We start from the raw sequence: 27,718 nt of genomic DNA, 5'->3' as shown, positions 1-27,718 counted from the left end.
ATTGGTAATTGGCTGCCGTCGGTCGCTCACCCTACATTATAAATGCATCATAACGATTCATTTTAAAGGGGCCAAAGCAATTTCAAAAATTATTTTGGAAATAAAAATGAGACGTGATTTTTCATTAAATTCTGTCATTTATTTGCATCAAACATGTATTATTCATTGCATTTAACTTTTTTGGTTAATATGCTTGATGTGTATTGCTCGAATTACTAGCAAAGAAAAATTTAACATTTATTACACATTAATTTTATTTTATTTTTTTATTAAAATTTTATTACATTAATTTAACATTTAATAATAACTTAAATTACCTACAGGCAAAATCATAATATCAGCTTTTTAACTTCTCTTAAAGTATCGCCAATGCTTACATCTAACTTAGAAGCTTCGTTGTCGAGTGATAAGAAATTGTCAATACTTTCCTTCGAGACCACACTTTTAAGATCATTAAATAATTGTTTTTCTTTACGAAAATCTTTCTTGATATCTTCTTGTATAGGTTTAAAGTTAGTGACATTTGTATTACGTTGCTTCATTTCATCAATTTTTATGTCTAATTCGGAAAATATCTTCTCAATGTCACTTAGTGACTGCTGGTGAATTTTTTCTATTTTGGACTTGATAACATCATTCAATAAATTATGTTGTGGCTCCAAATTGCCGCTGTTGCTTCTCTCGTTAATGTCCGTTATGTGTTTCCATGAAAAGAGCATTGGAGCTGAAAGGTTGCAAGAAATTTAAATTAAATTATTCTAATTGGGAAAGAGATTATATCTCAGAAAATACACTTACAGTTTTCATCACACTGCAAACAATATTTCCTATATTTTTCTGTAGCTGCATTTAATTGTGCCAGTTTCCCATCCATAAATAAAAGTTTTTCATCAACTTCATTTTTGTAAGACTCAATATCAACGTCAAATAATTTATAATAATGATTGTACTCATCATGGAAACGAAGTATATCTACTAATAGTCGACCATAATCCTTCAAAGCTATATCTTTGATATTTTCTTCTAGAGTGTCTATGTCCTTTTCATATTTTGCATCAAAACTCGTTAATTCCTTTAATAAGTCAGGCTTTAAAATAGTATTAACGTATGTCATTAATTCAGCCGTAGAAATGTTTTTAATTTCTGCAGCAGTTCCACAATAGTATAATGAGTGCTCCTTCTGAGCACTCAATCTTGTAACAATACCTGAAAAATTACATTTAAAATGTTCTTATATAGAGTGGTTTATTATAAATTAATTACATTTGTACATACCAGGACAGTTTGCGTGGCATATATTTTTAAAACGTTTAAGTTTTAATGTCAGTTTGTCTAATTCATGTTGTTGTCGATCTATATGTTTTTTCAAAGAATCATAATTCTTCAATGTATTACCGACTTTTTTGATTTGCGGTTCCAAAAAATGACGCCTGTCCATCAGGCTTTCGATAATATGCTTCAGATGTTCCGGCTGGCCTTTAAACCATTCATCGAAAGTTTCAAGTTGATTTATATATTTCTTTTGTATTTCTTTAGCTTTGGGAACATATGCTTTGGAAATACTTTCGTTTAACTTTAATTCTTCGTACATATAATCAACGATTTCTTCAAGATCTTTTCTTACAAATGAGCTTTTATCTATACAGGGACTTTCCGGGTTGAAGTTTCCTTAAAAATAAGAGGTATTGTTATAAGTTATTTAAAACTTAAAGCTATTTATTTTTCTTAAACTTACCACTAGGCCAGAACGCTTCATTTTGGGGCGTAAGATTATCCAAAATATAGTTAAAGAAATAATCTTTCCCAATATATCGTCCATTTACTGAACCCTTAATTAAAACGTGAAAGAAAAAAAAACAATAACAAGAATGTAAGCTTAAATACTGGATCTACTAAGTTCAAGTTTAATTTATTAAAACAAATAGGTTAAGTTAATACGATAGTTTAAAGGGTTCTAAGACAATATGAATAATAATAAAAAACAGGAAAAATATAAATTTTACCTGAACGGCTATAATAGCGAAACACAGTGTTCTTATAATTATTACAGACATTATGAATGTTACATATGTGCGTCTGAATAAAATTCATGTTCCCGGCCTATTTATAATAGATTTAGTATTCGGAATCCCGACAATTTTAGTATTTATAACATGTCATAAAACGTTGGTTATTTATGTTGATGTAATACCATAATTGTTACACGTGTCCATGATTGACGACGCAAAATTCCTTCAACTTATTATTTTACAGAAAATTACAAATAAATTTACACATCTTTTTGCAAATGATCAGTCTTCTGCGCTTGGCACATGCCGCTAACAGCTTGGGTCTAAAACATGCCGGTTTCCTCACGATGTTTTCCTTTACATACACTGATAAAGAGTTCATTGGTGCTCAGACGGGATTCAAACCTACGACCTCAGGATGAGGATGACAATAAGAGTCGCACGCTAAAGCCTAGTCTTTAGGATACCAATTTTAATATTAGATTGTCAAAAATGTCAATTTCATACGTAAGTATTTTTTATAATTTTTTTATTTCATACGTAGTATGAAATTGACGTTTTGTCGTACTACTGGCCACTTTGACCTCAAATATCTCCTCTTTGGTTAGGAATTCCAAATTCAAATTTTTACAGCTATTTTCTCGTGCATTTGTTTTTCGAAAACCATGATTAATTTCATTTTCCCCAATTTTTTTTTTCTTTGCGTCACTTGAAAAAATGGAAAACATAAAATCGACATGGCTCGTAGCGTTAATTATGTGTATGGCGGCGGTGTCGAAAAACAAACCACAGTGCGTTTTTGGTTCCAACGTTTTCGTTCTGGAAATTTCGACCTGCAGAACAAGGCCCGTGGACGGCCGGAGACCAAAGTTGATAACGAAGAATTGAAGGATATTATTGAAGCGGATCCATCGCAAACTACGTCTGAGTTAGCCGCAGGCTGCGGTGTTAGTGATAAAACTGTATTAATCCACTTGAAGCAAATTGAGTGAAGCATATCGACAAACGTTCGTCGACTGCTGCGTTACATTACTCAACCGGCACAATAATGATGGGATTTTAAATCGAATTATTACCTGTGATGAAAATTGGATCCTGTACGATAATCGGAAGCACTCATCGCATTGGCTGAACCCAGCCGAACCAGCCAAATCGTGCCCCAAGCGAAAATTTACTAGCAGAATTGAAATTGCCGAAAAGTTACTAGTGGGTCGTTTACGATAACTTTCTTAAATCTGGCCACACGATCACGGCAGATGTCTATTGACAGCAACTGCAAACCATGATGGAAAAGCTAGCTGCTGAACACCAAGGCTGGTGAATCGTTCTTGGCCACTGCTGCTTCACGACAACGCTTGACCACACACTGCACAACTACTGCTCCCAAATTAGAGGAGCTTCAATTGGACCTTGTTCCAACAGATTACGAATTTAGATAATTTCGAAATATCTTGCACGGTAAAAAAATCAACTCTGATCGGGCAGTCGAAGCCTTCAAAGATTTCATTGATTCCCGTCCGAATGGTCTTTTTAGTAAAGGCATTAATGAACTACCTATAAGATGGCAAAAGTGCATAGATAGCAAAAATACTTTGATTAATAAATATATTCTATTTAAAAAAAACACTTCTTGTTCCTCCCATACAAAACGCCAATTTCATATGTAAGGACCAAATATAATATAATAAAATATTTCAATATTATCAAAAATGATATTTTAATTATGAAATCGGTAGTTAAGATAATAATAATGAAATTTACGTCTTTGTCCTGTTTAATTAATATCTATGTCACAATGATAGATTATTGTAATGCAATAAGAAGATATAACGTTATTTGATTACAAATATAAGTTTTAAAATAATATAATAATAATGTTTGAACCTAAAAGTATACATAACGTGTATATAAGATGATTACAAGGCTCATTTATCAAGTGGGTGTGTGGGGTGAGTTTGGGGGTGAGAATGACTCTGGAGGTCACACGGTGGCATTCAAGGGCAAGGCCAACCTGTATCGTATAAGTAGGTATATTGCTTTGTGAACTCTATTGTCTGAATATGTCTGCTATCTTGAGACGAGACTTCAATCAGCCCGTATATTTTTTAAGCTTTGTATACACTTGCTATAAAGTGTCTAAACAATTCACTCATTACCAACTAGCCTAGATACAAATGCGGCGTTTTCATCAATCAATCAATTCGTGAATCTATATCTATACTATAGTAAAGAGAAAATATTTTATGGTTTTTAACGAATAAATTCACCTGAGTAATAAACTATATTGATCTGAAGAATTTAAAAAAATGCCCAGCCATGAGAAGTTCGTACGGGACGGTAGCATTCTCAGTAGAAGATTCTGTTGTCGGCGTCACATTATTTGTTTTGGGTTAAAGAAACAACAGATTTTCTTGCATATAAATATTCGATGCTCTACATAAAATAGCAATAATTATTAACTCAATAACACCTATTTTAATTGAGTATTAAAAACTTACCAAGACTGCAATTTTACGTTATAAGTTGTATAGTTTAGGATAGTACTTTAGTTGAAACATATAAACGCTACTTGCTTTAGTAAACGCTACGCTAAAGAACTTGCCTTTCAAGTTGTACTAAAGCACTCTCCTAAACACTAAGATAATGTAAATCGGCCCTAACAAACACTGCAGTCGAAGTCGGTACTCAGGTATAGTAAGGTCAGTTCAAGGTGCATGTGAATCAGGGCTTGTAATTTCCTAAGCTATATTTTGACACATAATACATTGATTTAATTATAAAAAAATTACTTTCTTTTAAAAATAGCAGAGTTCCTTAAAGCAAATCTCTCTATCTTTCCTGAGGTTGTCGCTTCGAATCCAGACTGTGCGTCAATGGACGTTTTGTCTGTGTCTGTAAAGGAAAACATTATGAGGAAACCGGAATGTCTTAGACCCGAATAGTCATTAGGCTGATGACATACTTGCCTATTAGAAAGAACAAATGACCACGCAACAGAAATCTGAGGCTCAGATCTAAAAGGTTGTAGTTTTTTTTTTCAGAATGTAACATCACTTTTTTAAATCGAATTTCATATATACTTTTACACATTACAAATATTTGCAAGAAGTCAAACTAGGAAAAGGTACAATTATAATATTCCTACACATATAAGCCATGCATGCACCTATCTACTAGTGTGATACAAATACGACTTTATTTATTTATATTTATAGTTAAAATAATAGTATCTATACAATTAGCATAATTGCAATAATAGCCAAAAACACAAATAAAAATATTATAATTTAATACAATGACAAATTAATATTGTTTATCTTGCTCTATGAGTAACATAATCTTGTATCTTTTCAACTGCATTTCCCTGTCGCTAAGTCATTTACTCTTTAACCCACATTTGACCTTATATAATATATAATACCACATACTTATATAATACCACATTAAAATTGGTAGGTTTCCTAAAACATTTACTACGGTAATTTTTTTGAAATATATATATATTTAAATAATTATGAATGATATCCATAATAAATAGTTGTTCTTTGAATAGATGCCTGACTAAAGTTTCCTATTGAGCATATGTAGAACTATAATGTATTTCAAATTACAAAAATGCTGAAGTGAAACATCCAATTCCTTATTAAGAATGTTGCACGGAAGTGTGAATGAGATTACCAAGTATATAAATAAAAAATCTATAAATATACTATTAAATATTGTAACTAGCTTCTATAAAGTGCGTCGTAGTCGTTGGAGTAACGAAAATACAACATTACCGCATGAATGAAAATCGTTTATCGTTCTAATTTTCAAGTGATGTCAGCCCTGGAATTGGGAGACAGACGGTGCGACGCGGTCGCCGGCCAAATAGCATTAGGTGACGTGACGTCACAGACGAGGGTTAACGTTAATGGAGCACCGTTATGCAACTTCCAATAATTACAATACACGCCCAAAACTGCACGACCGTGATTATTTCATTGTGTCACTTGTCGCGATGTTTTTTTAATTCGGACGTCCTTCCTTTGAACGTGATGACATTCAGACAATTGTTTATCATTCTTGCGTAATGTTGATGATGTTTAGAGGCCTAAAGTTGTGCTTGGGGAAAACACATTTCTGTGACTTCATTGATTTAAAACAGATGATTGGCCTTTAATGCCTACCATTTCAAAATGAGTAGTGTTTCTTCGAGAAGTGAAGTAATCATTTTCGGGTTTAATCAGGTGTAAGTTTTTATTCATAATGTATAGTGAAGTTGCACGTGTTCTTCGATATTCAACTTATATAAATTATGAGCTCGGCGCGCAAAATGGAAAGTTAGAATTTGGGGTGATTTTTTGTCGAAGGGAGACGTGACTCAGAGGCAAGTTGCCGACGGAAATGAGTGCTTCCTCCGCGCTATCGGCCGGCACTTTTGTTAAATTAAAATGGATGAGGTTTAAAGTGGAGTGGTCGTAACTAACGGTTGGCGCGTCGACGTCTGCGATTACGCCAATCTGCTCAGCAAAAAATAGGACGTGCGATGCGTGGGGTCGTGGCGTACGCCATTTGACGTCGCTTGCATTTAGGAATACACACAGAGGAAAATTGGGCTGAACAGTATTGCGTTTGCAGAGAGTGCTCTGTGTGAGAGAAGTGAAACGCTTGGAAGTCAAGTCTAGAATGATCATGTATAAGAATTGACGTAGTAACAGCAATGCTTAAATCTAAACAAAAGAATTGCGAAAAAGATTGAATATGGCTACGTTTGGTAATTAGTGCATAGGCTTAGAGGCTTTTTCTTAGTGGCTGCTTTATAAGTACGCGTACGTACGCATAAGTGCCTGCAGCTACAGATTTATCAGAAATTTACTAAAATGTTGGATGAGCTTCATCAAGCAATTAAAATTAACCAAGAATACGTAAAAAATACTCCTAAACCTCCATTTCTTCAAATTTGATTTAAAATTCATCAAGTATGTCAATAATCCACACATATATTGTTTTATAAAAATTTCTCACGAATCGTCATTTTGAATTGTAAAATGATAAGAATTTCCTAGAAAAGATTGCATGCGCAGGTGTTTCGCTGAATAAGTCATTGAATTCAATCTAGATTTCCATATACCTGTAATCTTTACATACCTACTGTATATACGCGTTGCAAACGCCTATCAATTTCCAGAAAGCTATTTAGATGTTTCTTTCTTATATAAAGCCATTTTACGATCTTTATTAATATAGATATGAAATTATAAGGATTTGTACTACTCGAAAGTTTGAATGTATAAAAAAGCATAAATAGATAGTTGCACAATTGTGTCTTACATTAATTTGGCATTACTCAGACTTTCCCTACAACCTTTTAGAACATGAACAGCCCAAACAACAGCATTAAGGTTAATAAAAGCGTCCTATTGAGTTCTCAGTTTGTGTAAATAGCCGTCTAGGTATATAAATTTCCATAATGCAATTCGTCTAGACTTTACAAAGCGCGCGCCGTGCCTAGCGGAGACACGTCTAGAGGTGAAATAGATAATAGCCTGCAGTACGCTGCACTTTTACACTTAAGTGTACTTCGAGACACTCATCTAGCATACCTATTATCACCTAAATTAAAATATATTTGACTCTTTTTAGTCACAGACAAATTGTCTGCAGAAATTGACTGCAGAGTAGAGCGCTCATATGCCGTAGGTAATGGTAAACATTCAACAAAGAATTACGAATGTGTTTATATTGTATTTAATATTTATGGGTATTCTTTTTTTTGAAATTGTTAAAAGAATTAACAATTTATGGATTTTAAACGTGGAACTAAAATTGTTTACCATAGATAAATTTAAAAGTTACAAAAAGAACGGTTTGGTCATAATTTGAAAATCGAACAAAAATGTTCTACGACTCACGAGGTCTTCTCTAAATCTATTTATTAGATTTCGGAGGTTTCACCAGTCAAAAGCTGATATATTTCATTCTAATAAAATTTGTGTTTTCTCTTTCTCCACAAGAAATATGCTGCACGGGCAACAGGTATGTATATAAATGCAACAGACAAAATTAACGTTCAGTATTTCATTAGAAAATTTGAATATAGAATAGAATGTATTAAAGCAAATAACATTGAAATTATTTAGCGGACATCGCTCATATACCTTTAGATGTAGGCTGATGACGTAAAGCATTCATTGTTTGTACACTCTAGTCTAGAGTCTAGACCGACGCGGGGGACACGAAACGGAGCTAACGTCTGGAGGTTATTCAAAGACCTTATTGCCATTTACTGCATTTTGCATGCTTTTAAACATTTACACGTTTAATGTTCTTTTTGATCCGATCACCACGCCAATGTCGTACATTCAATGAGGATTTCGACACATCAGTGACATCAACATGATTTAAATAATGTTAATTGGATAATTAACGCATTAAATATAATAAATAAAAAATTAATAATAATAAAAAAACTGATATTTATTAATAGGAATAGATTCAACATTTAATTTTTTTTATTTAATAACAAGTTACATTTTTAGCAGATATTGGAGCCCCTGAACTAAGTCAAGGGAGACCTGTACATCTGGGTACTCCGCTCTTCCAATGGTTACAATATCATTGGTTGGAACATTAAAAGCACTCAAAATTAAATACGTAATTCCAACTTGCAGACTTTCCCGCGCATTTTACATTGCAGTCTGTAAAAGCGTTACACTTTAAAACTAAACTTTGAATTAGAAGTATTGATTAACGGCACATTTTCTAATAAGAAGAAACAGATAACATTATACTACATTCATGCTTCAGAGCTTTCCCGATTTCATTCAGGTCGCATTAGATTTCCGTTTCCGGTTTATGAAAAAGTTTCAAATAACATGCGTACTTTTTGGTTTAAGTGTTTGCACCTATATCGTTAACACCACAGATAAAGCCAAACTGATATTTAAAAGAACGAAGTTTAAAAAAAAACTAACATTTCGTTTTTCGTTTATTTACTGTCTCACATGCATACGTATATAATATGTATATGTAATGGATTTAAATGGGAAAATTCCAAGTAGCTTTGTGAGGGTATGAAGTATTTTAATAATTAATTACGTTCGGATTCGCAAATCATCTCCATGTCTAGTTGGCCTATTTGAGCATTATTCAAATGTAAAGCATAATTGGATTAAAAACCATCCAAGCAGTAGCCTGATGAACTTTGTAGTTTTGTTAGGAGCTTATCCCGGCCCCGACATGTTGAGGGGTGGTGTAGAGAATTTGATTTGTTTGAAATAAATCAAAGCACAAAATGATAAAAAGTAGCATGCTTCTTTCGACATTATAGTTCTAGTCATATAGTTAAACAATTATTTTGGTTCGCCGTACGGGTATAGTGTAAACGAAACTAGTATAACTAGAGAAAACTCACAGAATACAAAATCCAATTGAAAAGTAGACAAAATATTATATGGATCCATGAAGTCTTTGATGAAACTTAGAAAAATCCTCGCATTATGACAAACCAAACGGAGTGCAGTTACTGACTCGCTCCATTCAAGGATATTTTATATGACAGTGTTTTTTTTCATTGATAGCTACTCCGCAAGCCGTTTACATTTCTACGATAAAATTAAAGCTTATAATTTGTAGTAACAGTACTAATATCAGAATTATAGTAGTATTTAAAAAAATATCTACGCAAACCATATAAATAAAACTAAATATAATAATAACATAAACCTATATTCACAGATAAGATACATATTACAATTCTTAAACACTAACTAAATGAGACATCGTTGTCCGTTTACCTTTGGCATAGGCCTTCTCCAATCAGCTCCACGTGGCAAAGTGGGACTTTGGTCCACGTTCAACTGCCGTAATTTCTTTCTCTTAATACTTTCATTTACCTATTTGACATGCTATATATGCGCACACATGCTTTTTAACTCTAGCAACATACGGTGCCGCAGGCAGAATCTAGTTTTTATTACCTATAGAAGGTTAGACGTTTTATAATTTTCCTTTGAATATGCAGAGATGCCTGCAAGGCACCACAATGAAAGGATCAGGCGTATAATAAAAGCCCCATTAATTAGCGTCACAGCATGGCAATATAAAACCTAATATCCAGCACAGCAGCTAATATAAGCTAAGCTGGTTGCCCGCACAGCATGAAACTATTATTTATTACTTAACATTCAACCTCTGTACAAGGTTTAGATGTTATGTTAGAAAAAAACAAAAAAGTGTATTATTCTTTATTTTTACGAAAGTAAAAAAATTAAATTGCAGTCTAGTCTAGTGCTATCTGAATATGTTACTAAAGATATTAATCGGTCTCTATAAAGTAGTATTTTGGACAGTTTTCTCATATGTTGCAATAATTTTAATTAGTAGAACCGAGTCAATCTTCTTAAAATAAAAATCTTGACTGTCTAAATCTAGAATCAGACTAATAGAACAACTGACTGATTTCGTTTATCAATATAATAAACTAAAATTGCATCTTCATCAAAGCCCCAAGCAAAGTGGTCTACAGCCCTCTCATTATAGGCCCTACAGCGAATGTAAATTGTAATAATGTGCCCTGTCTAGACGTGCCCTTTCACCGCACGCACTCATACATATAATTAGCAGTTACACAAACAAATGCCGATCACACGTCATATTGTGGAAATTGCAGCCGATACTTCATTATGCATTTTCTACAGAGCTTTAATTTGAGCACCCTTGTTTATTCTAACATATATATATATATCATTTTATGAATATCGCTTTAAGGTTACTAATTTAATATAAAAACTTTCATGGTATTTTGTCTCAGTCCTAATATCATTATAAATTTGGTAGCTTAATTCTATTATTAATAATATAAACTCGTTAGATTGTCTTTAATTATTACTATTTTGTCTATATTCTTACTTATCCCTTTCGCGTCATAAACTACAGAACCAAATAGTATACATTCCAGCTAGAATCAGAAACTGGGTACAGCATACCTTTGTTCTTTATCTCAACTTTAAGCAGACGAAATGTACATTCCCTAGAATTTAATTGAACTATCACTGATTCACGTTACTTGTCACTTAACTAGTACCTAGTGAATTGAAATTTTTACGATTTCAAGGTCCAAAAGACTAGACACAGTACATTTGCTATGTGTACAATATTTGATGTAGCATTACGAAAGTCTAGACGCGGGGGCGGCGCGGCGGAAAGGTGTCGTCTCTTGGGCAGGCTGAGGGCGAAGCGACCCTAGCCACCTCTTCGCTGAATTAGGTCACAGCTATACACGTAGATAGGTGTTTTCCAGACCAATTTTATGTGTCTGGTTGGTTATGAATATCTTTTGAGCTTTATTACATTACAGCCTACGAAGATGTCTAAACTTTTTTTGCAAAGTTTAACGATAATAAAAAAGCTCTCTAAAAATTTATATAAATGTATATCCAGTGATGCAATCTGTTAGTTCTGAGCCTCAGATATCTGATTTGTTTCGTAATCATTTGTTTTCTTTTCTAATTGGAAAGTAGGTGATCAGCATTCTGTGCCTTGTAGACTTTTTGAGCCTCAGCGTACGAGCGAATGTTAAATGAGCACGTAGACAAAAAGTCCATTGGTGCATAGCTGGGCATCTAACCTATGATCTCAGAGATCGGAGTCACACGCTGAAGCCACAAGGCCAACACTGCTGTCTTTTAAATATGAAGTAATTTGTAATGACGTGACGTGAGTTAAAAATGCAAAACATTAATTCAGTAATACATAATATAACTGTCAATATGGTACTTGTTAAAATGATTATTACACACTAAAATGAAAAATAACGGCCGTGTTCTATATTAAAAAAAATAATCGTAATTGCTATGTGACCTTGACAGTATATTATATATTTTCTTATGTGTGAGGGTGTTTTTCTATGAAGTTTAAGCCCGATTTCGTTATTTACTACTTTTATAGCATAAATTATATTGATACGTTTAACTATCCTTTATATTTCCACTTACTGTTTTGGCTTCTAAATGTAAAATAATTTTAAATCGTTTCAGTTGTTTGTGAGTTCACTAAGTATTGCAATACAAACATTTTTAAATATACATATATCTAAAAAAATCTTATGACAATAAGCACAAGAACATGTAAATCTTATGACAATAACTCAAAGACAAATACAATGTATTTGCATGAAAACACAACCAACAATTAGTTCATAGAATAATTCTATGGAGTTATTCTTTTTGTTTTTTATGGTACATAGAGCAGGCAACCTTAGAATTGGATACTTGCAATTCTACTCACACCTGCGACTTGTATAGTCATTTTAGTCTATGGGCAAATAGTTGATTAGCCTTCTGTACTTATACGTCTAAGACATGCTGGAGTCCTCGCGATGTTTTAATTCACCGTACGAACAAGTGATAAAAGCGCACATCGAGATTTGAACGCACGAACTTAGTTGTAGTTGAACGTCGGCTACCTCATATGATTTGCGGTCAACTAAGCTAACACTCGCTATCTCTTTATATTACCTAAAAATAATTTACTTTTCATTTATCAGATTATTTCTCTCTGTTATTTAGTTCCGATTAGAAAAAAAGATACACTCACAAAAGAAGTTTTGTTTGAAATTAAAGTCATCCCTCAACGTCTCTGAAAAATATACACAAGTATACTGAAAAGCAAATTGCTTTTCGAAGTTTTAAGGGCTTTATGATGGCCACGTTTGGAAGATAAAACTCATGCCCAAAAATGGGCTTTATGTAGCTTCTATTGAAAATACGGTTAGCTCTACAGCTAAAAGACATTCAATTTAGAAAAGCCTATACCTATACCCTCTATGCCGAGAGACACACTTATATTCTGTTTCACTAATATATTTTTAGTCTATTGTTTTTCTTAATGAAGTCTATTATTTTAATCCTACCTGATACAGCTTGACTAACGGAAATTACTTGCTGTTTAAAAAAGTAGTTTAAATATGTAGTACCTAAGTTATGCGTATTTTTAAATACATATTTGTAATTTCTGTAACAAATTTAAGAATAATAAACATATTATCAAACAATTTATTCCATTCTATTCGGAAATATTATTATAAAATAAATTTATATACGCGATGTGAAAAGCAGTTATGACGATTCAGAAGTTCCTAAACCATAGGCATGTCATCTTCGAGCTCATAAAATTAAGAATATTTTAAGCGGTTAAGCGAGATAACTTAGATTGGTGCAAAGCAATATACCCTTATTTATTCCGTTAAGCATCAGTTTGAGGAATTCTCATAGTTCTGCAAATAGCAGTGAAAGTCTGTAATGTGACAACCATTATTTAAATGTTTGTGCATTGTGAAATATCCCTTAACCAATGCAATAAAGACGCCACTACAATTAACCAGAATTCATTGTAATAATGAAACTTAATAATAATAGCCGTGGTAAAGCGAAAGTAGGAAACATGTAATGAAGTACTTGCATTGTTGCTTTCTTGCTTTGAAGGGAGTTTGTTTTTTTGTTAAGCCCTTGAGAATAAACCAACAGAGGGAGAAGCATTCAGACGCCTGAATATTAAATATTTATAATAGTATATTCTTTGCCTTTTTACATTTCATTTTACCAAAAAATATCATGAGTCAATACAAAATTGGATCCCATAGAATAGATACATAAGTCGATAAGATATCACGAATTACAACAATTGTAATTAAACGAGGGTGCAAATGTAAAACCCTCTAGCGTTAGTTACTTTTGTTTGATCGATGGAAGTCTGTAACATTGCAAAAGCTGATTTGTCGTGAAAAATGGAAAATGCGAATCAGCCAGCTGGAGGAGTGATGGGTGTTCGTAAGGAGTCGTCAGTGGATCCAGTCAAGGCGGAGGGCATTTTGTAAGAGTTAAAATAATAATATTGAGAATACGCTTAATTAATAATAATAATATTGCTAACACGTCGCTGGCAACCGTCATTTCCAGGGAGCCAATGATTTTAGTTAATGCAGATGTTTCTTACATAGGTTGACTATAGTACCTTCTAGCATAAATAATATGTATTGAAAATGATCATTGTCATGTTTTCGACACAACTACGGCATCTTAATTAATATTTTCCATTAAACTACATTTAAATTATTAACTTCGAATTATTGAAATTTTATTGACAATTCAGAGCGACTGTTACAAAAAAAGAAAAGGATGCAGCTCGCCTATGGTCGCAACGATGGGGATTTTATAAACATTTACGTGAAATTCAAGAAGAAGAGGCACAAAAAACAGGTAACTTATTACGTAAAAACACACATATATGGTAGAAAAAATATAAGAAACGTTCAGTGTTTGACTTATAATGTGGATTATTTAATTATGGGTAGATGAAGGAAAGCATACAAATATTTCGAGATTTTTTTATTATTTAGGCATTTCTTTAGGAATATACATTTATATTTATTTTTTTGCTGTTGGCTAACTTAACATATGTTTTATAGTTTGTATGAATATTCACAGCAACCTTTCATGATAGGAAAGCAACCCTGGGCACTGACGTCATGGTGGAACTGCACAGAGGTTTTACCCTAAAACATATGTTTAACGAGTTTTGCAGAGTGAATTGCCCAACTATCTCAATAGCAAAAAGCGTGAAGTGGGTCGTCTGCGCACGTCCGTATTTTTACTGACGCGGGCATAATCTAAAAATGCATAGGTACTCTTAGTACAGTCAATATGTATATGAAATTCCTTTTTGCTTCTGCAAACAATTAATTGCTTTAATTATTATTACACCCAATCTCAGATTAAATATTATAATTTGATTACCTATAAGTCACATATTTTAAAAAACTCTCAACAGGATTCACATTAGAAGAATACCGCGCCATTTTACGCTCACGGAGTTGTAAACCTGAAGATCCCATCGACCCAGTTGAGGTTAAACCTTCACCAAAACCATTACCTCAAACAACATCCGGTACGTTTTAGGTATATATTGTAAACATATTTTTTTTAATGTTGACAATCACACAAAGTCTTCGATGGAACTCCGCAGGTGTGATTGGACATCGAGTGAATTGTACATTAGAACGTTTCGGACGATTGGTCACCACAGCGAAGACCTACCCCATCCGGCCACCACTACCACCGAGTCAAATCTACGACCCCTATAAACAAACAATGATTTTTCTTGGGTAAGTTACAAAAGGAAGTGGCCAAAAAAGTCGCCTAGAGAATCTAATAAACAGTCTAATAGAATGTCCTGGTTTACTAGTAGCGATTAAATATGTCAACATAAAAAGTGTCGCAGCGTTCTCTAGTCAGTCACTACTTAGGCAAGTAAATAAAGCATCTGCCAAATTTATATGATTCGTTTTTCGTGTCATAGGAGCGTGGAAGGCGACCCAATATCATACAAACTGCCACCGGCGAGATGCGAGGTGACTGACGAAATGTGGGCACGCCCGCAGCAAATGCATGTATCACCCTATCAAAACGGCATTAAGAGTTCTCTTCAAGCACGTTTTTAAGTGTTTGGGTCAGAGCCGCAAGTATTTTCATAGGTAACTCAGTCATTAGAGTGACTTTTAATGCAATAATAGCTTTTGGCTACTTTTTAAACAGAAATTAATAGTACGGGAGGTAGCAACGTTTTCGAGAAAGAATTTCAGGTCAGCTGATTTTGTGATATGTCTTCCTTCTTGCACTTCCGGTTAGAGTCTGGGCAATCTGGCTGGCGGTAGTGGTTGCGTTCATTAGTGCGCATCCTATCTGTCCAGGTAAAAATCCTGGATTTTAAAAGCATTTTAAGAAGCGTAATTTTTAATTTTTCGTTTTTAAATACGTCTACCTGACATACTTTTTTTATTGCCAGACATTTTTCACGTTGCTAACTATGTGCCAGACGCGATTTTAAGTTTTATTTTTATGAAAATTTCAAAGCATTTTAGAATGTCTGTAATTTTAATATTATGTTATTTAAATATAAGGAAAACTGAAAATGAATTTGCCAGACATTAATTCGGTTGTTAAGTCTTGAATTAAAATGATAAAGTATTGCAGTATGATGAAGCATTGCATTTTAAGAAGCGTAATTTTTGATTTTTCCTTTTTAAATACGTCTACCTGACATACTTTTTTTATTGCCAGACATTTTTCCCATTGTTAACTATGTGCCAGACGCGATTTTAAGTTTTATTTTTATGAAAATTTCAAAGCATTTTAGAATGTCTGTAATTTTAATATTATGTTATTTAAATATAAGGAAAACTGAAAATGAATTTGCCAGACATTAATTCGGTTGTTAAGTCTTGAATTAAAATGATAAAGTATTGCAGTATGATGAAGCATTGCATTTTAAGAAGCGTAATTTTTGATTTTTCCTTTTTAAATACGTCTACCTGACATACTTTTTTTATTGCCAGACATTTTTCCCATTGTTAACTATGTGCCAGACGCGATTTTAAGTTTTATTTTTATGAAAATTTCAAAGCATTTTAGAATGTCTGTAATTTTAATATTATGTTATTTAAATATAAGGAAAACTGAAAATGAATTTGCCAGACATTAATTCGATTGTTAAGTCTTGAATTAAAATGATAAAGTATTGCAGTATGATGAAGCATTGCATTTTAAGAAGCGTAATTTTTGATTTTTACTTTTTAAATACGTCTACCTGACATACTTTTTTTATTGCCAGACATTTTTCCCATTGTTAACTATGTGCCAGACGCGATTTTAAGTTTTATTTTTATGAAAATTTCAAAGCATTTTAGAATGTCTGTAATTTTAATATTATGTTATTTAAATATAAGAAAAACTAAAAATGAATTTGCCAGACATTAATTCGATTGTTAAGTCTTGAATTAAAATGATAAAGTATTGCAGTATAATGAAGCATTGCATTTTAAGAAGCGTAATTTTTGATTTTTCCTTTTTAAATACGTCTACCTGACATACTTTTTTTATTGCCAGACATTTTTCGCGTTGCTAACTATGTGCCAGACGCGATTTTAAGTTTTATTTTTATAAAAATTTCAAAGCATTTTAGAATGTCTGTAATTTTAATATTATGTTATTTAAATATAAGAAAAACTAAAAATGAATTTGCCAGACATTAATTCGATTGTTAAGCCTTGAATTAAAATGTAAAAGTCATGAAAAGTATTGCAGTATAATGCTTGTAGTACGAGCATAAAAAGTAATATAAAATTTGATTAAAATTAATAATCAACACTTTATTTAAATTGTCCTAATTACTAAATGTAAGTTATGAATAATTAATATTAAGTTTTCAAGTTTTTTTAGCGTATAGTGACGTCACAAAAAAGAGGCATCTTCATAATCGTCATCATCATCGTCGCTGTCTTTGTCGGTGTCATTCATATCATCTTCTTGGGAACTTTTGTTATCTTCTAAAACTCTATCTCTATCTCTTAACAATCGAATTAATGTCTGGCAAATTCATTTTCAGTTTTTCTTATATTTAAATAACATAATATTAAAATTACAGACATTCTAAAATGCTTTGAAATTTTTATAAAAATAAAACTTAAAATCGCGTCTGGCACATAGTTAGCAACGCGAAAAATGTCTGGCAATAAAAAAAGTATGTCAGGTAGACGTATTTAAAAAGGAAAAATCAAAAATTACGCTTCTTAAAATGCAATGCTTCATTATACTGCAATACTTTATCATTTTAATTCAAGACTTAACAATCGAATTAATGTCTGGCAAATTCATTTTTAGTTTTTCTTATATTTAAATAACATAATATTAAAATTACAGACATTCTAAAATGCTTTGAAATTTTCATAAAAATAAAACTTAAAATCGCGTCTGGCACATAGTTAACAATGGGAAAAATGTCTGGCAATAAAAAAAGTATGTCAGGTAGACGTATTTAAAAAGTAAAAATCAAAAATTACGCTTCTTAAAATGCAATGCTTCATCATACTGCAATACTTTATCATTTTAATTCAAGACTTAACAACCGAATTAATGTCTGGCAAATTCATTTTCAGTTTTCCTTATATTTAAATAACATAATATTAAAATTACAGACATTCTAAAATGCTTTGAAATTTTCATAAAAATAAAACTTAAAATCGCGTCTGGCACATAGTTAGCAACGTGCAAAATGTCTGGCAATAAAAAAAGTATGTCAGGTAGACGTATTTAAAAAGGAAAAATAAAAAATTACGCTTCTTAAAATGCAATGCTTCATCATACTGCAATACTTTATCATTTTAATTCAAGACTTAACAACCGAATTAATGTCTGGCAAATTCATTTTCAGTTTTCCTTATATTTAAATAACATAATATTAAAATTACAGACATTCTAAAATGCTTTGAAATTTTCATAAAAATAAAACTTAAAATCGCGTCTGGCACATAGTTAACAATGGGAAAAATGTCTGGCAATAAAAAAAGTATGTCAGGTAGACGTATTTAAAAAGGAAAAATCAAAAATTACGCTTCTTAAAATGCAATGCTTCATCATACTGCAATACTTTATCATTTTAATTCAAGACTTAACAACCGAATTAATGTCTGGCAAATTCATTTTCAGTTTTCCTTATATTTAAATAACATAATATTAAAATTACAGACATTCTAAAATGCTTTGAAATTTTCATAAAAATAAAACTTAAAATCGCGTCTGGCACATAGTTAGCAACGTGAAAAATGTCTGGCAATAAAAAAAGTATGTCAGGTAGACGTATTTAAAAACGAAAAATTAAAAATTACGCTTCTTAAAATGCTTTTAAAATCCAGGATTTTTACCTGGACAGATAGGATGCGCACTAATGAACGCAACCACTACCGCCAGCCAGATTGCCCAGACTCTAACCGGAAGTGCAAGAAGGAAGACATATCACAAAATCAGCTGACCTAAAATTCTTTTTTTTCAAACGTTGCTACCTCCCGTACTATAAATTTTTAATGGTTTGTTTATTCCTAAGTATTTATTGTAATGACAGTCGGCGCTTCGGTAAGAGCGCGTCCACTGGGACAGAAAAATTTAAACCAATTTATGTTCCATCGTCACATATTTTTGTTGTATTTTTAAAAAATAAATAAGCTTCTTTATCTATTTATTTCCAACAAGAAGATAAGTTTGTTATTAAAATTTAAAGTATCAAGATCACTTCATATTGTGAAGTCGATATTAAAACAACACAATACTTTAAATTGCAACCAAATAAAAATTCCTATTACGTACCTATAGTATTTTTTTATTCAACTTATTGTTGTACAACACATTATCTGTATTTAATTACGTTAATGCGAATGTACGATATTCGATAGATTTTTTGAATGTCAATGGGAAATTGGCGCATCATACCTTAGTGTAAAGAAATGCGAAATTAGTGTTTTTTACATACATTAATGTATAAAATATAAAATGAAAGTACAAAAATTAAACAAGGTTATAAAAAATATTTTATTTTGATTCCACCATATTGTGTGTCTTCTTTTTCAAAACGGGGGGTAATTGCATCAAAATTTGTTCAGGTAACGTCTCAACAATTACAGCCTCATTAGCGCCTAGCCAATGAAACCCGGCCAAATACTGAAAAAAAAAAAAACTATCAATTACAAGAATCATGTCAATGTTAAGTATATATGTCAATATTACTTATAATTAATCGTAATTGGGCACAGAATATAGTGATCGTTGAAGTTAATTTAATTTTTTTTTTGACAATTCACACCAATTGACCTGGTCCATGGGACCTAAGCTGGTGAAGCTTGTGTTCTGGGTACTAGTCAACGGATATACATACATACTATAGATAGATAGACATATAAATACATATTTAAACACCCAAGACCTAAGCACAACATCAAATGTTCATCACATCGATGTTCGTCTCAGCCGGGGATCGAACCCGGGACCCATGGTTTCGGAGTCAGGGGTACTAACCACTAGACCAATGAGTCGTCTTTTATTATGTGAATGTTAATTGATGTGATCTCGTAGCTTAGGACTGATTCATACGTCTGTCCAGTTTTATTTTTAAAAAAAGGTGTCTCGGTATCTTCAGATTGGTAGGCGGCCAGCACCCGTTTCTACATAGTTTCATAAACAGTATAGTAATTGATAATTTTAACAATTACACTTAGCAGTAGTACATTCTTCCAAGGATTTTGGTACATAATTACATTGTGCCATATAATGACAAGTTTTTTCGCGAAATGTTTCTCGTTATAAGAAAACATAAAAACCTGTTAAATCATATCGAATTATGGCTTCAGGATAACTAGTAAATAATATTAAAATAATTTGAAGTGCGTTAAAAAGTCTGTATAAAATGTAATTTAAACAAAAATGTTACCTTAACTGGCATTATGTTTACTCCATTCGTGTGGGCACCCTTTTGTTTCCTTTTTGCTTGAGGTTCATAATTTTCTGACATCTATAAAAAATATATTATATACGTATTAATTTAAAAATATATATTTTTAAATAGTATCTTTCTGCCACTTATCGCAATTTTTAAAATAATTTTATGAAGTTAATGTTGGCAAAGTTTTTTATTTCACTGATAAGATTATAAATACGCGTTTAATTAGTTGTATTTTCTTTTATTGTAATTGTGATTTTTAATGGCATCTGAAGAATACCTAAATTAATAATTAAAAAATCAATAATAAAGAATTTATCGAGCTGGGAACCCTGACACAGGTATTTCTTACTTAAAAGGGTTCCTAAATCTTACACATTGTAATGCACGTACTTAAAATGAATAAATAGATTTTTTTTTATTTTTTTTTATCCATATTTTCTTTTATCGCGTAATATATATTATGAGTTACTTATATTTAATTTACAGGCGATATTTGTAATGTTTTTTATGATTAAATTACTTGCGTGTTACTATTAGCACGCTATAAAACGCTTATAAACGATAACCCATTTGTACTCAGCCTTTAGACATTTTATATGTTTATTGTTTTCTTGTATGAAATAAGTGTGAAGAAATAAATTAAATAAAATTAAAGCAAGTCACCTTCTGTCTATCTAGCACCCACATAGCGGTCTCATCGGTGAATATTAAAGCATCCCGTGCTGGATGCGGGATTATGTCGTTGGCGGCCATTTTGCGTCCGCGCCAAAATGTCACATTGTCAGTTTTCGATTTACACAACTTTTGCTGATCGAGATCGTATTGAATTACCTGTCAACGAAAATATATACAACTGTCAATTGAAAAATTGGCATTTGACATTGTTTTTATATTCGAAAATGCGTTTAATATATTAATGATACATTTTCATGCATTGTAAAAGATCCCTCAAAGAGGTGACACATATATTATTACACCCCAATCTTGCTACAGATCAGATGTAGAACATGCCTGCGCATGATATTTGACATACCTATTTTTTTTAATGAATTGTTACCCTTGAATGGGAAAAATTAATTAAAGACTGTTTTTAAACTTTAAAAAAACAAATGGCGCTCCAACTCTTTAGGTCTAGACCTCAGATTTCTAAGTCTGTTTCGTGATGATTTGTTTTGTCTAATACGAGAATATACATATATATGCAGGAGATCAGCCTTCTGTGCCTGACACACGCCGTCGACCTCAGGAATGAAAGTCGCATGCTAAAGCCATTAAGCTAACACATTCATTACCTGTCATAATCAATAGACAACTTTAAAAAGAAGAAATAGTTACAATTAAAAACCAAATATAGATGCAAAAAAATTTTCCACGTTAAAAATTTAAGCATTTACACAGATGGCAGATCCCCGACTTGCCTATTAAAAAAAATCAAAATCACTAAATGTATACAAAAGTCAGAAGCCAAGACTTTGTAGCGTAAGAGATTGTAGCGTCACTGGTTTTTGTATGTTTAAACATACTAGCATATGTTTACTACTACATACTACATCATAGTCATATAGCATTTAAAATCGTTAAAGGATAATGTAAGATTTTTTCGGACGCGGTCTATTTATATATTGAATAAAAAATTATATATACCTCTTGATCCACATAAGTCACGATAAGCATCATATTGTGTATGACCATAGCAGATGGTACACACGAATACTTGGGTAAATTAAGTAGATATTCAAACTTTTTCGCACGTTTAACCCACACAGCAATTTCGCCTTTAGAATCCGCTGCAGCAATGTACAGTCCATTTTGAGCATGCTTCGAAAGGGCGATGTGCAGAATCGAGCCATTTTTCAAGTCTGTAATATTTGAATACCTATTTTGAGTTTTTATATGAAACTAGCGGACCCGACAGACGTTGTACTGTGGACACGTCATAAATACAAAATAAACGGGTGCGTGTACTAATGTAAGCGCGTAAGAAGTTATACTTCTTTGACATTATTAAAAATAGTTTTTGATTGCATGCAAATAATTAATTACATTTAAATAATCAAAGACTGGAAAAGGAGACATTATTAAGTAATTTTTTAAGTTCAGTTTACATTCGAAAAATTAAATAAATAAATATTTATTATTATACTCTTACATTAAGTGTAACATAAATTCTATTATTATTCGAATGTTGTTTTTAAATTATGCCCAATGCCGTAGCATCTTCCGTGGGCAACTTCATTCTGTTAATTTTGTGTAACGGTGCGCGCGCATCGTGAAATTTCACTCTCATCAATTTTTCATAACGCGCCTAAAGAAGTATAACTTCAAAAATCTAATTGTAAATAAACCAGTCGAATCTACTTGAACACACACAAAACATTTAATCAAAATCGGTCCAGCCGTTGAGAAGACACATGCCCAGAAAATTCATATATATGAACATAAAATAGTATAAGTTGGTTAAATTTATACGTTTAATGGTAGAGAATTTCATTTTTATATCTCAAGTATCGTAATCCGCGAATGTAAAACGCGCCTATTTTAGAACCGTTAAGGACAATTCATAGGGACCAAGCCAAAAATGCGTCCTAATCGACTAAACTAAATTATATTTAACTAGGTGAATTTTTTATCACCTACATATAGTCATACGTCATAGTCGTAGAATAGTGACGGATCTGACAAATAGTAAACTTTACAGGGCAGCCATTTCAAAATAATACAATCATGTTAGTTTTTGTCATAACTATTTTAATTCATATTGTTATTATGAAACTTGGCATACAAGCAATTAAAAGGATTTGTTTTCAAACAAAATAAAAATAATATCAATAAATTACACAGTTTTTTTAATTTTAAATTTAAAACACGTGGAATTTTTTTTTAATGTAGCCGTAAGATTTAGTCAATGTAGTATCCAAATAGGATGAAAAGTGCATTTTTTTCAAATCCGACATTGTTCTACGATTTCATTTCAAGATCATAACTTACCGAAGCAGTGACACCATTCTTAAGTTTTAGCGAGACAGGAACAGCAATAAATTTTTATATATCTTAATATATATAAATTACGCGTCACGTTGTTTGTCCGCTATGAACTCCTAACTACTACTACTTAACCGATTTCAATTAAATTTGCACACCGTGTGCAGTTTGATCTAACTTGAAAAGATATGACAGCTTACATCTTAATTTATACCCGCAATATTATTTTATTGCAAATTATTTGTTTATTATTTGACAGTCACAATTCTAACAGATGGCGCTGTATTGAAAGTACCGACGTTTCACACAAGCTAAAATTTAATGGCATAACCACCAATAAAGCATGGTGGTGCCCATGACAGGTGTTCTCCTACCGTTTCCCTTGAATAGTTTACTACTATATAATATAACAAAAACCTTAGCCACAGCAACGCTTGGCCGAGTCTGCTAGTACATATATAGATTTTAAAAATATATTTATGTTAGAATACTGTAAGCGGGCATATTTTTAAAATAATTTTACCAAACAGGACAAAAATGCGTTATAAATTAAGAGTAATAAATGTTTTACTAACGCTTTTTGGTAGATATGGTCTGTATCAGGGTCGCACCCACATCCGCATCGACCAGCATAATGTATACATCAGTGCCTTTCGTCGCGATCATCAGTTTTGAGTCTTCCGAAAACGTCACTCGATCACAACACTTCAACTCGTTTACGGGTAACTTCTGTAGAGATATGTTGCCCTGGTCTTCATCCTACAAATGTTTTATATTCATAGTTTTTTTTATTTTAATATATTTATTCACAAAAAAGTTACATCTTAATTCAAACCATGCCCCGCAAAACTGCTTACGCAATTTTACTGCAGGTAGCTCGCCTTAAATAAACATAACTTCAAAATCACTAAATTAGAGTTATACACACTTGTTGTCTCAGAATAAAAAATGTTACTAGCAAAGATAGATTAATGTATAATTTTTTTAAATAAATCTACCAATGACATAGTTTATATTCAATAATGTATAATAATCTTAAAATAAACTCTTGTGGTAGAAAAGATTTATCCGGCAGTTGGCCTGATCCAATACATATTACAATACATGCAATACAAAATACATACAATTCATTATTTATATTGGTAATTTTTTACTATAGGATTTAGAATATAATTTAATCTTTTTTGTTTCTATTGCCTGATACCAAATTACCTGTTTATTATAACTAGTTTCCGAACAGAATAATATCTCAAGAATAAAGCACAGATTACTTAACATATTGAGTACTCTAGTAATACACGGCCTGTATGTGTACTAAGTAATGTCAGCTATGGGTAGTGGCTTATATTGCTATTCCGGCTTGTATTCTCCCTAAATTTAAAAGAACAACTGTTGTATCTTTAAAACTTACCAATTTAAGCATTCTGACATCACTCTCAGTAGAATAAACTATCAGTTCTCCATTCGGTGAAATATTACAACACACTAAATCTTTCTTTCCTTTTGTTTGTATTGAGGAAATTTTTATTGGTTCTTCTGAAATTTGTAATGTTCTTTGTTTTTCTTCATGATGCTGTTTTTTTATAAACGGAATTTCCGTATCTTTTTCTAACTGTTGATTATCGCTTTCTTCACTATGTTGTTTCATTCCCGTATTGATAATGACATCACCCTTATTGTTTACAGCATAAGAGCCAAGTTTCCATATTTCAAGATGATTATTGAATCTGTAATAGAAAAATATTAACTAAATTTGCCTAGATACACTGTTCTATATAACGTAGGCCTATGTATGGTTGTAATGTCTAATATGTATGTCAAAAAATCTATTCCGGTCCAAAGGATAAGTCCATTAAGTACAAGTAGAGCTAGAGTCTACAATCTGATATTACAAAATTTTTAGTATGGAAATGTACCAACTTATTCCATTGATTTTTTGTAGCAATCATACCTTAATAATAATAATTTCTTTTCTGCTGATACAGCGGTTCGAGGCATCGGTAGCATTGGTGGTATCCTCATTACCTTCTTTGGAGGGTAACTAGACAATGTGACATACCCATCGGCACCTACTGATATTAATCTATCCTTGTTTATTGCAAGTGCTCTGAAAATAAATATATAGATATAATAATAATGTAGTGGTGTTACATCTCGCAACTGATTATTTGATAATTTTCTAGAGGCAAATTTGTGATCAGCTAACTGTACCAGACACATTGTTGATTTTGGGCCTGAGACATACATTTCCTCACAATAATAACTTTCACTGCACAAGCTAGTGTTCATACAGCTTTGCAGGACAAATGGTCAGAATTTCAATTACTGACTATGTAAGAAATAATGAAATATTTTTCTACATTATAGCATTGCATGAATAAATAGCCTATATAATAATTTAAGGCTTCTTTAACAATTATGTAATGCAACACAATAAAACAATTGAAACATTTTAAAAAACCATTAAGAATTAACAAATTTATAAATTAGTATTTAACAAATAAAAAACCGCACCTGACATCATGTTCATGTATATTTCGTTGTATATTTTTTACCCAGCGATACTCAGATGGAATATCAGTGTTTTCAACTTTCTTAAACATTGTTATAACCGGATCGACTCCACTGCAGTAAATGGAATTTTCATCATCAGATATCACTAATGTCAAAATATCTGCCTTGTGGGTTACAAAAGTTTCAATCTGAAAAAATTTATACAAACCATGTAGCACTTAAAAAGCTCTCCAGTTATGGATATATCCGAAAATAATTGTCAGAAAGATACTACTGGCCATGGATAGTTAATGTGTGTTAAGTATAAAAGAATTTGAAGTTTGTACATTATGGGCCAAATATACAGTATTTTTGCAAAACATAACATCCCGCTTATGTCTGTCTAATTTACTGAAAGTTTTTAACTCTATTCAAATTACTCCATAATGTGTAAATAACATACTATTTCGTAGCAGTATTAAGCAGGTAACTTAAAAGAAATTTATGAGAAAATTTAATTTAGATTAACTACTTTAGGTCATTTTATACCCGTGCATACATACCTGATCCCCAACAGTACCATCCCAAATGGTAAGACGACCATAGCTGTCACCTGACACAATAGTGTTATCAGATAATATGCCAATACTCCACACTATTACTTCTTCACCTCTTCGAGTACAAGAAATGCGGCATGTTGCATGACCAGTGTTAACATCCCACACACGAATTGTGTTTATCGATCCTAATAAATTTATGAATACTAACATTATTAATTACTCAGACTTAGATAAAACAAATATGAGCATGATTTATAAATGATTTTAAATATACATATAATATAGTATTGGTAAATTGCATTTACACACTGTTACCGACTGTTAAATAAGTTTTTTCCACATTAACTGAAGCATTAGTTTATAAAATTCAAGGTAGGGGTTAAGAAATCATTAATTTAAGAATAAGAAAATTTTAATACTCTTCTATATAAAATCATCAAAATGGTTAATAATTTAAAATATATATTGTTTGATTCTTAACTAAATTCAAAGTTATAAAATACCTGTAACAAGTGTATTTCCAAGCTTATTAAATTTACAGCATAATATTCTGCCTTCTTGCTTATCAAACAATTTCTTGTATACAATATCACCATTGTTGACAGAATAAATATTTACATAACCCTGTTCTGTACCAACTGCAATAATTGTTTTAGCCTCGTCTACATCTAGACACCATGCTGCATATCCTGTTAGCATTACACTTTTTTTTATACATGAGTTTTCAAGATCCCATTCTACCAAAGCAGCCCCAAGGCCAGTAGAAAGTAACCTTTCATGAACCCAAGCCAAAGCTTCAACTGAAGAATTTTCACCACCAGGTATACACTTTATTAGAAATGGAGCAAAATTAACATCCCATATTTCAATACTTCCATTTTTTCTGAAATAATTAAAACAACTTTGTTTTAAAACAAATTAAAAGTCGGCATGCTGTATGTCCGTAATAAGATTTCTTGGTAATATAAAATAAATAAATTTAAAATACAGACCATAAGTGGTATACACGCATAATATATTTATTGGAATTATAATTACAATATATTAATAAAATTGTGATTATTTGTGTCTGAATCAGACATAAAGAATAATAAATACGACTAACCTTGCCAAAGCTAAGAGTTTATTATTTTTGTCATAAGAAACACACTGAATTGGTACTGGCTTAGGGTTGTAAAATCTAAATCTGTGAACTTTTGTCTCCATTCTGGTTTTGATATAAATCTCATTTATAAAACACACACTTTTTTCTTGTATTTACTTAGATATAAAAATATTATACACTTTTAATTTTCAAAATATAAAAACATACAACACACATGGTAAAATTATTAATTTGGTTATATTTTGATTTTTGCCTTAAATCTA

At 31.8% G+C, this 27,718-nt stretch overlaps 3 protein-coding genes across 3 annotated transcripts; 1 reads left to right on the top strand and 2 right to left on the bottom strand.

Moving 5' to 3' along the window:
* Positions 1-297: 297 nt before the first annotated feature.
* Positions 298-2,145, bottom strand: LOC125049937. Its single transcript, XM_047649480.1, has 5 exons — positions 2,004-2,145; positions 1,736-1,829; positions 1,276-1,668; positions 799-1,206; positions 298-724 (listed from the first exon to the last, which is right to left on the bottom strand). The coding sequence occupies exons 1-5, from the start codon at positions 2,052-2,054 to the stop codon at positions 330-332; spliced, it is 1,341 nt and encodes a 446-aa protein (XP_047505436.1). The 5' UTR covers positions 2,055-2,145; the 3' UTR covers positions 298-329.
* A 10,013-nt stretch (positions 2,146-12,158) lies between these two features.
* On the top strand, positions 12,159-15,584 carry LOC125049604. The gene is made up of 5 exons (XM_047648992.1): positions 12,159-13,862; positions 14,142-14,248; positions 14,820-14,936; positions 15,015-15,153; positions 15,348-15,584. The coding sequence occupies exons 1-5, from the start codon at positions 13,777-13,779 to the stop codon at positions 15,487-15,489; spliced, it is 591 nt and encodes a 196-aa protein (XP_047504948.1). The 5' UTR covers positions 12,159-13,776; the 3' UTR covers positions 15,490-15,584.
* Positions 15,585-19,398: 3,814 nt separating this feature from the next.
* Positions 19,399-27,716, bottom strand: LOC125049330 (U3 small nucleolar RNA-associated protein 4 homolog). The gene is made up of 11 exons (XM_047648492.1): positions 27,456-27,716; positions 26,854-27,233; positions 26,354-26,535; positions 25,812-25,999; positions 25,249-25,404; positions 24,709-25,024; positions 23,873-24,056; positions 21,960-22,174; positions 20,979-21,146; positions 20,304-20,384; positions 19,399-19,537 (listed from the first exon to the last, which is right to left on the bottom strand). The coding sequence occupies exons 1-11, from the start codon at positions 27,554-27,556 to the stop codon at positions 19,409-19,411; spliced, it is 2,100 nt and encodes a 699-aa protein (XP_047504448.1). The 5' UTR covers positions 27,557-27,716; the 3' UTR covers positions 19,399-19,408.
* Between the last annotated feature and the right edge of the window lie 2 nt (positions 27,717-27,718).

This window comes from Pieris napi, chromosome 5 (assembly GCF_905475465.1).
Source record: "Pieris napi chromosome 5, ilPieNapi1.2, whole genome shotgun sequence".
Taxonomy (NCBI): Eukaryota; Metazoa; Arthropoda; class Insecta; order Lepidoptera; family Pieridae; genus Pieris; species Pieris napi.
The sequence above is the reverse complement of the archived record's forward strand: the minus strand, read 5'-3'. Positions and strand labels throughout refer to the sequence as shown.

Bases quoted from the DNA above. Each gene is read 5' to 3' on its own strand.
- LOC125049604 (XM_047648992.1), top strand. From the start codon at position 13,777: ATGGAAAATGCGAATCAGCCAGCTGGAGGAGTGATGGGTGTTCGTAAG. The intron at 13,863-14,141 runs GTAAGAGTTAAA...TTGACAATTCAG, and splicing joins GTCAAGGCGGAGGGCATTTT to AGCGACTGTTACAAAAAAAG. The intron at 14,249-14,819 runs GTAACTTATTAC...AACTCTCAACAG, and splicing joins AGAAGAGGCACAAAAAACAG to GATTCACATTAGAAGAATAC.
- LOC125049937 (XM_047649480.1), bottom strand. From the start codon at position 2,054: ATGTCTGTAATAATTATAAGAACACTGTGTTTCGCTATTATAGCCGTT. The intron at 1,830-2,003 runs GTAAAATTTATA...GTTTTAATTAAG, and splicing joins TCGCTATTATAGCCGTTCAG to GGTTCAGTAAATGGACGATA. The intron at 1,207-1,275 runs GTATGTACAAAT...GTAATTTTTCAG, and splicing joins ATGCCACGCAAACTGTCCTG to GTATTGTTACAAGATTGAGT.
- LOC125049330 (XM_047648492.1), bottom strand. From the start codon at position 27,556: ATGGAGACAAAAGTTCACAGATTTAGATTTTACAACCCTAAGCCAGTA. The intron at 25,405-25,811 runs GTGCGGTTTTTT...ATTTATTTTCAG, and splicing joins ATACATGAACATGATGTCAG to AGCACTTGCAATAAACAAGG. The intron at 21,147-21,959 runs GTATATATAATT...TTTCGTTGACAG, and splicing joins TGACTTATGTGGATCAAGAG to GTAATTCAATACGATCTCGA.